Source organism: Mustela nigripes, chromosome 17 (assembly GCF_022355385.1).
Source record: "Mustela nigripes isolate SB6536 chromosome 17, MUSNIG.SB6536, whole genome shotgun sequence".
Taxonomy (NCBI): Eukaryota; Metazoa; Chordata; class Mammalia; order Carnivora; family Mustelidae; genus Mustela; species Mustela nigripes.
Genome location: NC_081573.1, coordinates 25062876 through 25076180, shown reverse-complemented (window position 1 = coordinate 25076180; position 13305 = coordinate 25062876). Strand labels below are relative to the sequence as shown.

Here is a 13305-nt window from a genome sequence, read left to right as displayed (position 1 = left end):
TCCTGTTCTGCTTCTCGGGTTTCTTTGCCTGGGTGGAATTGCACCATCCCTTGTCAGGAGGATGGCCTCAAGGTGAGCTGGTCCTCTGTGTGGTTTTCGTTCCTTGCTGATTTTTCATGACTCTTCAGAGGGTCAGAGCAAAAATGGCCTTGACTGGATCCTTGGCCCAGAGCCACATGATCACAGACTGCAATTATCCTGGGAGCATTCCTAGAGACCCACAAGCATGTCTGCACTTTGTATCTTTGGGACTGGAAGTATCTGTGGGCTTACACAGATACACCCTCCTCCACTACTCCCACATGCCAGCTGGGTTCTGCTTTATTGTCCTTTCCAGAGCTGCTGCCACTCTGAGAGCTGTTGCCTCTTTGGTGCAGCTCTTTGGACCCTCCCAGGGGTTGGTAACATGGCCCACATGTCCCAGTCTTTTTCTGGTGTGCAGGCAAAGAGTGCTCTCGCTACTGGCCTGGCTCATAGTTTATGGTGACCTTAGCTGAGAGTGCCTCTTGGGCTCACGGACTATAACCATTTTCCCCAGTTCACCGCTTGGGCAACCTATTGGTTCAGGCACCCTGGTTGCTTCTGTGGGATTTTGAAACCACAGTGACTGACCTAGAATTCTGCCTTTTCCATTCCTTTAGCTCCTTTCAGAAAGGCAATCAATAGTGATATTTGTATCTAAACCAGTTAAAAGATCTTTGATACACAAAGAAGAGTTTGAACATCACTTTCTGAACATGACAAAGACTAAACTGTTGTACACTAAACTACCCCCTCAATGCATCAATGATCTACCACTGAATACTAACAGATATGATTCAAGGGATTGGATTTCAAACATTATATTCATTACAGCATGCATTACATTATTTTTCACATTGGATAAATTATTATTTGGAGCATAAAGATATTAATAACTGGTTTCAAAAATTAATATTTATTTGGAATTCAAGGTTTATTCACAAATACTTTGCTACTTCAACATTACAAGTATTTTAAAGGCTGAGCACACATTGTGAAGTTTTTATTTGAAAATACTTGTGGAAAACTGTAAAAAATATCACAAACTTCTCCTGAGGGAGGAATGAGGCCCAGTGCTGTAATTCCAAGTTTGTGGAAAGGGTCCATAGGACCACCCATTTTTTAGCCATACATCATGATTTTTCACTTTCAGATAAAGGTTTTCAAAGCTGTTTACTTAAGAGAATGTGTTCTTATTTTACTAACACTAATCTCCAAAGAATCTGGAGCTCTAAAGAATCTAGAGAATCTAGAGTTTCTTTTTTGGAACTATTAGTTTTCTAGTCATACTGAAAATCAGTTATATTCTTTTATGGGCTCTGCTGGTGTTTAACTAAAACCAATATACTATTTGTAAGAGTCTTTTAGCCACTTCTAAAGTATTAAACCCAACCTCAAAGGATGAATCATTAGCACTAGGCTGACATTCAAAATAATATGCTAAAGGTCCAAGAAGTAACTCCAAATATGAGGCCAATCTGTTTCTGGCAGTAGTAGTGCCTTTAGGCTATGGCAGAACCTCTTAAGGTAGCCCTCTGGACGGGGCAGCATTCACCTGAACATAGCATTTCTGATGATCGGGAGAGAAAACAGCTACCCTATATTATTGTCATACTTCACAGAGTGAAGGAGTTTCATAGTTTCATAGTTGCCCACCTGGAAAAGTATTTTGTAATTACTACAACCATAATCACCTAAATTTATTCTTCAACCTTGTCTTGCCCAATGAACTCCTTTTATAAAAACACACTTCTAATAACAAAATAATAGATTATTCCTTACAATTCATTCAAGGCTCCATTTTTTATAATTTAATATAAGTTGTTATATTTAAAAAGGAGTAATTTAGGGCGCCTGGGTGGCTCAGTGGGTTAAGCCTCTGCCTTCGGCTCAGGTCATGATCTTAGGGTCCTGGGATCGAGGCCCACATCGGGCTCTCTGCTCAGCAGGGAGCCTGCTTCCCTCTCTCTCTCTCTGCCTGCCTCTCTGTCTACTTGTGATCTCTCTCTGTCAAATAAATAAATAAAATTTAAAAAAAAACAACTTTAAAAAAAGATAAAAAGGATTAATTTATAGATTTCAAAGTAACATTTAGGAAATATTAGGAAGAATTTCTTGACAAACAATCCAACTATACCTTCTGTGGTCTGATGAAGTAATGGAGTCAGAAGATCCTGATACTCCTTTACTTGTTTGGGATTGCCTCTAAAAACTCCTAAAATTTAAAATATAAAAACCAATAGCATATGAGCTCAATAAGTACCACAGAAATTTTGCTTTAGAAAACTCGACTAGTCCATGGGGCACCTGGATAAATAAGTTGGTTAAGCGTTCGACTCTTGATTTAGGTTCAGGTCATGATCTCAGGGTTGTGAGATCGAGCCCCATGTTGGGCACCATGCTGGGCATGGAGCCTAGTTAAGATCTCCCTTCTCCCTGTGCCCCTCCCTCTCCACTCCCTCTCTCTCAAAAAAAAAAAAAAAAGAAAAGAAAGAAAGGAAAAAATCTATTAGCCCAGTTAATAATTATTTTGTTAATTTTGTATGTAAATGATAAAAATAAAATTGGAAAAAAGTAATGCAAATATGTATATTATTCCATGAAATTGTTTTTAGGTCATGTTAACATTTAGAACTGATTATTGAATTTTAATGGAAATTTCTCTACTCTTAAGTGTAAATGTTATAGATATTCACAATGTCAAAGATTACAATATCTATTATTACTATCCATAAAAATTTCTCTTTGCAAATATGAAAATATATTTGTATAATTTCTTAAATACTTCAAAGTATTTTTGAACTCTTTAAATGATTTAATATACACCCAGAAAGTGGAAGAGTAGCATATAAAAATGCAGAGCAGTTAACATCACTGAAGTATAGCCTATTTTGCTAGCTGAAAGGGTCATATTTCATCTGCTTTTCTTTAAACCACTTATATCCCGTAGTTTAAATTTTAGAAAATCTCACTTACCATCAATCATCATGTAAAGGAAAAATATGGGAAATTCACATTCAATGCCATCAAATAGCTAAAACATAAAATAAAATATTAAAAATTTCACTGAAGTTAATTATATTAGTTAGAACAATTATATTAATTAGAATAAATATATTAATTATATATGGAATAACTGTTAGAACAAAGATATATAGAAGTATATAGATTATACTGTATAGTATAATGAATTATAGCATATAGGATATACATAGAAGTATATAGTAATAACAAAATTAGACTGATATAAGTAGTTTAACTGCTTCTAAAAAAATTCTTAGAACTCTTGTTACTCAAAATCTCATTCATGTAATCCATCACACAGTAATCATTCATTCAACAAATATTTACTAAGTACTTAGTAATGCCTGGCACCAATTAGACAGAGGGCTATGAAGACAAATAAATAGAAAACCTGCCCTCAAATGCTCCTAGCCTATGCGGAGTCAGTCAGGCATGTAAAGAAACTACGAAAGTATTATATGAAATGTTTATACATGGTACATCAGAAATACACAAAAGGAAACACCTGAGTCCGCCCAAGGGTTAGGAAGGGATAATAGTAACGGACGTAGTTCAATTAAGACTTGATGGATTTCTTTGGGGAGAGGAGCTAAGGGAACTCTGTGCAGAGAAAGCAAGAGTATAAACTACAGATGCATGGAAGGACAAAGTCTGCTAAAGAAATAACCAGCAATTCAGTATTTTTGGAACAAGCAAGCAAGAAATTGAGAAAATTAATGCCCAAGAGGTGGCCTGGCCCAGGCCAGCCAGATCAGGAAAAACCTGGGAAACATGCTAAAAGACTGAGACTTGGATCTGGAAGTGACAGGGAAGCACTGATGAATACTGAGCAGAATCAGATTTACTTACTAGTTGGAAAGCTGGCAGTACTGAACAGAGTTTTGGGGCAAGAAAAAGGAAACCAGGTGGAAGGCTACTTGGAAGCAATCCAGAGAAAATATGATAGCCTAAACTGAAATTTCTCAATTTTAGCACTACTGACATTTTGGGCCAAATAATTCTTTGTTGTACAGGCTGTTCTATGCAGTGCAGAATCTTTATTAGCATCTCTGGCCTCTACCTTCCAGATGCCAGTAGCACCCACTAAGTTGTGACAATGAAAAACGTCTACTGATATTGTCAAATGTCTCCTGGGGCACAAAATCCTTTGCTTAAGAATCACTAGCCAAGGAGTTAATAGAGAGGAAGGGACAAACATTAAGATTTACAGGAAGTTAAATCTGCTAGGCCTGGGGAGTGATAAAGAGAGCTAAATGAGACAGAAAAGCCTAGAATGACTCTCAGGTTTGGGGCTTGGGCCAAAGAGTGGGACTTGTCCAAAAGGCAGCTGGATACACATAGTACACCCAAGGGGAGAAGGAGATCTGGGGTTAAGAGTGATAGCTGAAGCTATGATTGCATGGATAGCATGACAGAAGAATAGGACTAAGGATGAAACTTGGGAGAAGAGCAATGTTTAGGAGGTGGAAGAAAAAGAACCTGAAAGGACAAGGACAGAAGAGGATTAGGAAGAATGCGATCACAGAAAATGGAGAATATTCCAAGAAAGAAGACTCAATTAAAACATACAAATGCCAAGGAGATATTCAGTGAAAGAAGGTCATAAAATCCTCCACTACCCAGTGACCTAAACTGACTGAAGCCAACAGGGCTACTGGAAAGTGCTAAAGACAAAGAGGAGTAGAACATGAGGCAGTGAGTAGGAGGCAAACAAGGAGACACACCAAGAACAGACCATGCTTTTCAGAAGTGTGGCTAGAAGGAGAGAGAGAGAGAGGACTAAAGGAAGAGAGGAGTAAAGGTTTTGGTTTTGGTTTTAAATGAACACCACTGTGCTTATGCTGAGGGAAAAAAGCTGACTGGAGTTGGGGGAGAGCAAGACAGAAGGAAGGGAGAAGTGAGGAAGATGAGGAGGAAAAAAAGAAAGAGATAGAGACAGACATCCTTCCATCAGAGAAGAAAACAAATGAAAGAGTAAGAAACCCAAGAAGTAAAAGAGAAGAGGATGGGGTGTACATATGGAGGGTTAGCTCAAGGATGAAGAACAGACAGCACCTTCAGTGAGACAGAGATGGAGGCAGGACTGGATGACGGAGAGGTGCAGTGGAGGAGGGCAAACAGAAATGAAAAGCTACCCAGTAAGAATTAAAGTCTGGGAAGTTGAATACAAATAGGGAAAAAGCTGGAAAAGCTTGTAAGGGAGTTCCTGGCAGAGTCACACAGCAGTACTGACAAGTGGTGAAATCAGCAGTGAGGACTGAACCAAGATGGGTGCTCTGAATCTGGGGCAGCATCTGACTATAGCTGTGGTTCTCCACGCTGGTGCTCACCAGCAGGTACACAGACACAGAACCTCTACTGGACTGATCCAAAGATGAAAATTTGCAGGGTGGTAGTTACAGCAGGTCCAATTCAAATGTAAGTGCTACAAATTAGCTCAGGAAATGTATTAAGTAGAGAAGAAATATCTGAAGATATTTGAGAAATAATGGATCTTTTGACTCAACCTAATAGACTGATGTAAAGTTTCAAATATGTACACAGTAACATGGCTCCTAATGCTTCCAGATGATAGTCAGTTGTTAAACTAAATAAGATGATAAATAGTTTCTCTAATTATCCAGCAAATTTAAGTGTGTACTAAATATTAAAAGAGTGGTATTTAACTGCCTAATGAATTATAAGGTACAATCTTGCCTAAACATTTTATATAGAGAGATTCATAAGTCCCTACATATCTTTAAAGTTATGACCATGCTAACAAAAATAATTGTCAATCTATACCATTAAAGGAAAACCTTCAGCAATGTGGATGGATGCTTACCCTTTTTTTGAATGTTACAGTTTTCTGAACAGCTTAAAAATTCCTAGAATAAACCTAGATAAAATGGTATGTATGTGCATTTGAAATAAATATTTTAAAACTGAAAATTTAGAGGACTATATTTCAAAGAGAAATGTCTACGTGAAATAGAAAAAAAGAGCATTTACTTAAGAGATTAAAAGTTGAATCACAAATTGGTATATTCTATTATATAAGGCATACAGTATGCATACACTTAGCAGATAGGCTAAGTACTGAAAGTTCAGTCAAAAAATTACTCATCCAATGAATCACCCCAACCCAATATGAGCAAATGGGCCTCACTGCCAGTAAGGCTAATGCTTATCACTTACTCTGCGTCAAGAACCATTTGAAGCACTTTTAGACATGTGTTAACTCATTGAATCCTCATAAGAACTTCAGTAACAGGACAAATAATAGTAGCTATTATTATTTTACCAATGGAAAATATTAAACACACAGAGGTTTATTAACTTGCCCAAGGCCAAATAGCTAGTAATTGGCAGAGCCAGAGTTCAAACCCAAGAAGTCTGTTTCCCAAATCGGTGTTTTTGACTACTCTGTTATGATATGAAATATTTTTTGATACCTTAATTTCAGCTGGTTTGTAGTAGCGTCTGTTGGGATCTTCCAATGATGTTCTATATCCATCTCTCAAGAAACGCTTAAATCCATATTTACCTTTTAATTTTCTAACCACTTTATCAAGTGTCTGGCTAAATAAAGCTTCATCATCCAGGGCAAATGCAGGATAACTGATGCAGGGTAGTAGGGCAGCATCTGTGTTCTGGAGGCAATAAGAAAAAGAAGGGAATGTAAATACCCACAGTGATATGATCAACATAGCCAAAGGAGAATCAGGGAGATGAAAAGTCAATAAGGTTATCTAACTGACAGTGAGATTGCTGTGTTCCAAGGGACAGACAGACATTTATATGACATGGTTTGGTGAATCAATAAAACTTTATCCATTAATAAGTATTTTCAAGATTCAACACTGGATGCAAAGATATTAATTAAGGCAGTGTGTAAAAATTTAACACCGATAATTACTAATTATAACTTGGTCTGTCATAACAGTGGTTTATAAAGGTAAAAAGCAGAAAATAATCTTGAATGTCCAGTTCAGAACTTCATGTCCAAAACTGAATGTTCTTCCACTTTTATAAAATAAGAATAATATTACATGTACATAAAAATGTACATAAAAATGTGTGGAAACATATAAACTCAAATGCTATCATCCTAAAACTGTAATTGAGTGGTGAAATAATGAGTGGATATTATATTATTACTGGCTTATTTTTGAGTTCTGTTTTATCATAATCTCATTGTACAATCTCAAGTACAATCAAAATTGTACTTCTTATTTTTTAACTTTTAAAAAATTTTTAAAGATTTTATTTATTTATTTGACAGAGATCGCAGGTAGGCAGAGAGGCAGGCAGAGAGAGAATGGGGGAAGCAGGCTCCCTGCCAAGCAGAAAGCTCAATGCGGGGCTTGATCCCAGGACCCTGAGATCATGACCTGTGCTGAAGGCAGAGGCTTAACCCACTGAGCCCCCAAATTGTACTTTTTAAATAATTATTTTATTTGGGGTGTTTTTTAAGAATAGAGCCACAAATAGCCCCTAGAAAAATCTGTAATCAGGTATTACAGGCATATAAAAGTTTGAAGATGAATCACATCAGAGAAAAGAAACAAAGCAGGTAATTTTGATATTCAAAAGAAATATAAATCATGAAAAACATTTTTCTAATACTTTATGACCAAAAAATTCATTTCGGTATAAGGTTGCTACTCTCTACACCCTGCCTCAAAAAATAGTTCCAGTTTTCTATAGTTCTACAGAAGAGCCAAGGACAAAGTAGGTTTGCCCACAGCTTTCCCCACTTCCTGAATGAGACCTCCACAAGACAGTGGACTGAAGGGCAACATTTCTCTCTCCTCATCTTTTCTGGCAACCTCTAACATTTTAAGCACTTTTTGAGGAAGCAATCATAAATAGTAGTTCATATTCGTTTATTATAAAAATATCTCACATGAGATCTTGATTCTCTGGGTAACAGTGAACACAAAGTTTGCCTATTACGATTGTGAGCATCGAGATCCACAAATATAACCGACCAAGAGCAGCCCTGGAACGAGAGAAAACAAAACAAAACAAAACATTTTCTCAATCAAGAAAAAGGAACATGTAGAATGCTAGACATTTTGGCTGTAAGAAATTTCACAAACATATTAACATTGGTTGCATTTGAGAGTGTCATTACAGAAGATTTTAACTTTATTTTTTATATTTTCAGTATTCCTCAAATTTCTTGCAATAAACATTAATGTTATAATCATAAAATACAAATGTTATTCTTACTTTTTCCCTATTTCTTCTTAGTCTTTTATAATTCAAAATGTAGTGATTACAAGACAACTAATCAATTAAGAATATTTGTTTTAATAAAGATAAAAATAGGTTAACTAGCATTTTTAGCAAGGAATAAAGCAAGAATTAATCAGGATGCACGAAATCTGAATTACACAGTCTTAAAAAGAACACTGATTGTATGATCAATCTATACAAACTTAGATACAATCTGGAATTAAAGCTGTAAAAACCATTTGATTGAAATATGAAGATAGGAACATCTCTAATAATAATAATTCATATAATGCTAGCTAATATTCATGATAAGCACTGTTCTTTATGCTTCACATGGATTATCTCACTTAATCCCCTATATGTAGATATTATTATCCCCATTTTAATGAAGAAGATGCTAACTCCTAGCTTAACAGAGCAGGGGTTCAAAAATCAGGTTTTGACAGAGTAGCTCATATCTTAACCACTGAGTTATACAATTCCCACATTAAAAAATATTTTTCATGTAAGAACCAAAAACTTAAACAAAAAAGATAGGTGTAACAAAAAAGTGGCAATTGGTCTGATAACTAAGTTTTTAAAAGTTTACTATTTAGCCATTAGTACTTTCCATATTCAAGGGCATAGTTATAAGTAAACATGGTTTTGTTCTTTTATTGGGGAGTTAAATATTTTGAAAACACAGGAAGTGAAATTGGAATACATAGACTACTTTTACTATAAGAGAATACTCAGAAAAATACATGGAGAAAGGAAGAAGAGAACTCATAACTTTCATGTAAATCTCGACCAAATTTACACCAACGTCAAAGATGTATTCACCCTGAAACTAAAATACCTCAAATCAATCACCTAGACTGACACCCCAAATCTAGGACTACTGGGCCCTACATCCAAATAGTAGATTCAATATATGTATATTTTTCCTGTTAACCTGTTCATACATGAATATTAGCTCATAAAATAGAATAATTTTTCATTCATAGTATTTCTTAAATCTCTCTTAATTCTGATAATTAATAAATGAACAATGAATGAGTGAAACTGACTCTCAACAATGAGATTAATGCTAAACTGTTCCTTTCTACAATTTGAAAGTCTTAACTACTCATCTCTACCCACAAAATTGAGCCCAACAAAAGCTTGATGCAGTAACTACCATTGTCAGAGTCAAGTGCTCTCTCCTTCAAGAAAAACAAGAAAGATAGGACTTGATCTCTTCTCTCAAGGAACTGACCCTGGTGATACACAGTCCCTAAACAATACAAATAACAAGCAAAACAAAAAGATAGCATATGGCAATACACAACTTGTACCAAATGACTGGCTTAGATGAAAGACTACTAATGATAATAAACTTCTTAAATTAATAGGAGAAAAACAAAAGGGAACTTGAGAGACTTCCTGGAGAAGGTAACTAGAATGATGAATTTGGGGGGAAAGAGGAGCAAGGAGGGTAGTTAGAAAAAAGGAGCAGAGAAATAAATGGGTATGAGATGTTGGGAATCTGTGAGTATAGAAAATCAGATTTATGGTTTATCTTTAGGCTGATAATAAAGTTAATTGCATGCCAAATGAGTCTGCCTTGAATTGAATTTTCAAAAGATACAATCTAAGTAGGGAAACTTATAAATAACGAAGTGAAATGGCAAGTTTGGCAATTCCTGACATTATCTGATTAATACAAACTGCCAACTTCTATTTTCTGGCCAAAATCAATGGCTTATTAACCTAAATTCAAAGTATTTGTTTCAGGTCTCTTTCTCTGCCAGCTTCTAAGAAATATGCACAAAAGGAAAAAAATCTCATAATTTTACCATATTTTAACACTGAAATCAAGGTTAGTTAACTGTATTGTTTGGCTAACCTCTTAAAAAATACACCATGCTGTAGGTATATAACTCAGATTTACAGGAAAAAATTCATCCAAGGCCTTGGGTCACTATTCCTAATCAGAAGCAACTTTTTCTAAAACCCATCAAGGAAAACCTACATATGGAATTAATTATCACCTTCCTTAAATTATCAGACACATTAATTTTAGGACTGTAAACTTGAAAGGAAGCTACATATGTCTCCATTGCTTTGAACACTTTTCATAATATGAGCAATCTCTCCAGTCATCACCTTTTAGATTCTGGCCTCAGCTCATCTGTTAGTATCTTAATTTGGCCAGTTACAGACACATTATATGAAAGGACGTTTTATATGTATATTTCACTGCAAAATACCTGATTAGCTTTGGATATTTTATTTTCATCTTCCATTTCCTGAAATCATCACAATTCTGCCATAATATCTTAATTCCAGCAAAAGAACATATTTTAAGACTGGTAGTTCAAACTTTAATCCCCAAATTGAGTTTCTGCAATTGTGTCCTAGTAAATACACTAGAATTTGTTTCAACCTGACTACCATCATGGGGACTTGAGTTACAGTGGTGGGTAAGAGCTGCACTGAACCATCTACCCCAGGCTTCACAACCACAACAAACATTTCTGAGGTGGTGCCAGGGGTGACATCTATGACTATAAGACACTACTGATCTCTTTAGTTTCAATTCAAAGTGAAATTTTTTGAAGGACTGTCTGGGTCTTTCTTTTCCTCATTAATCACTTCTTTGAACCTGAGCTAATGGGCTTGCTAGCTTCATCCAGCATCAAAGAGCCAAACAATGAAACTGGTTAGTATATCTACTATACATGAAATCATTTCTATTCTTCTGAAAACAAAACCAACAACACTCTGATGACCTCACAGTCTTCCCCAGTTCAGTATCAGGCTCTCTCTTAGCTTTGTGATAGATCCTGGAAATCTGTTTTCTTACAGAAACAATATTTGCTGATGGGCCTTACCCCTCTGTACCATGGCTATGGGTGGCCATGGGTGTATAAATAGCCAGCTTTTACATACTGACCAAACAGTAGCCTCTAATAGCCCTTCCCACAAGGCATGCTTCTTTTCTCTACAAAAGATCCTATTCACATTTTCAAAATACAGAAAGAGATGAACCTAAGAGTTAATTCTCAGGGTTTTAGAAGAGCAGAGCTGAGACTCAGACCCAGGAATCACGAAACTGTTGCTAACAATGCCAATGACATTTGCTGAGTATAAATTATGATTTATTTAAGTATTACATCTAATAATATTTCTGTATATTGTCATCATATTTATACAGGATATATTTTGAAATCATCATGAAATATGTAATTCTCACATTGAGGATTATATGAGTTTTATTTCTAAATGCTAGAAACTAGCCTTTATTATAAACTTTTCAGTAAAAAAATTAAGCCATTTTATTGTACATTTTTCTTAGGTATTCTCTCACAAAAGAAAATAAGTTTTGAAAATAGTTTCAGAGTAAACATTTTATTTTATTTTTTTTTAAGATTTTATTTATTTATTTGTCAGAAAGAGAGAGAGAGAGCACAAGAAGGGAGAGCAGTGAGCAGAGGGAGAAGCATACTCCCTGCTTAGCAGAGAGTCCAACGTAGGACTTGACTGCAGCACCTTGGGACCATGACCTGAGTCGAAGGCAGACGCTTAACCAATTGAACTACCCAGATGTCCCCCTTTCTTTCTTTTTTTTTTAAGATTTTATTCCTCGAGTAAATATTTAAATAATGGGTTTTTCCTTGAATAATAAAGCAAGTTTAATATTTTAAAAAAGAAAGGAAGTAGAAACACAAGATAGTCATAATGAAAATGAAAAGCTTTTCCACCCAATAATTCCCCTAAAAATAAAAATTAACATTCATCTTATACACTGAAGTACACAAAGGACAAAAGGCAAGCCTTTCACATTGTTCAATATATGAATTCCTCCTTCAAAAGTTCAATAATTAAGAAGACAATAGAGCGGTCAAAGGTACAAACTCTCAGTTATAAAATAAATCTTGGGGATGTAATGTACAGCATGGTGATTATAGTTAGTAATATTGTATTTGTATATTTGAGTGTTGCTAAGTAAATAGATCTTAAAATCTCCTATCACAAGAAAAAAAATTCTACCTATGTATGTTGGTGGATGATAGTTGATTAATTAGAATTAATGTGGTGATCATTTTGCAGCATGTACAAATATCTAGTCATTGTCACAGACCTGAAATTAATGTTATATATCAATTCTATCTTAGTAAAAATCTTAATTAATTTAATTCAAAAAAAGAAAGAAAAGCCTTAAGAATTTTCCAAGAATTAGCATAGCTGACACCTCTAAAGGTGAAAAGCATTCAAGATCCATGATTTCCTGTACTAACAGCTGATTTTCCAGATTCATTAGCAAATGGCTTTGGTTTCATTCCTGGGTTTGCCTCTGTTTCATGACCTGCAAAAAGCCATCTCAACTCTCCGACCATTCATTTTGAGAGAAGGACTCTTCCAGCTCCAAAGATCTATGACTTGAAGAGGTTTCTTTGTTTGAGCAAAAACATTTCTTTGTTATATTAGTTCTTTTTCTAGCTACTGATTTTAGAGACCACAGCTCTTTTAAGCACATGAAACAATATTATAAGATAATAAAACACTAAAAAGATCACTTAATTTTTAAATGTGGTACTGTTTAGCAGGTACCTTTTTAATTTCATTGCTATAGTGATAGGAATTTGCAAAACTAGCTCTGATTATCCAAAAAAAAAAAAAAAAAGGAAGACGAAGAGGGGTTCTACTTGCAATAGGTAACTTCTGTGTGGCTACAGGAATAAAGCATTATTTATCTAAATTTCTATCAGAAATAATCAAAGAATAGTCCAGTCAGTGAACATTTGGTGTATAACTCTGCCAGAAATACAAGCTAAACTAGGTCAAGAATGAATTCTGCTTTGGGACGCCTGGGTTGCTCAGTCAATTAAGTGTCTGCCTTCAGCTCAGGTCCTGATCCCAGGATTCTGGGATCAAGTCCCACATCGGGCTCCTTGCTCTGTGAGGAGCCTGCTTCTCCCTCTGCCTGCCACTCCCCCTGCTTGTGCACTCACGCTCTCTCTCTCTCGCTCTCGTTCTGGCAAATAAATAAATAAAATTTAAAAAAAAAAAAAA

General features: G+C 35.5%; 1 protein-coding gene across 1 annotated transcript in view; it reads right to left on the bottom strand.

Annotated features, from left to right (window-relative positions):
* The window catches only part of PHKB (phosphorylase kinase regulatory subunit beta), a 230275-nt gene that overhangs the window by 100479 nt on the left and 116491 nt on the right, over nt 1-13305 (bottom strand). Inside the window, exons 10-13 of the mRNA XM_059381622.1 lie at nt 7934-8029; nt 6480-6677; nt 2998-3055; nt 2159-2236 (exon numbers count right to left, since the gene is read on the bottom strand). Of these exons, the coding sequence (XP_059237605.1) occupies nt 2159-2236; nt 2998-3055; nt 6480-6677; nt 7934-8029 (430 nt within the window). The remainder of the gene's footprint in view (nt 1-2158; nt 2237-2997; nt 3056-6479; nt 6678-7933; nt 8030-13305) is intronic.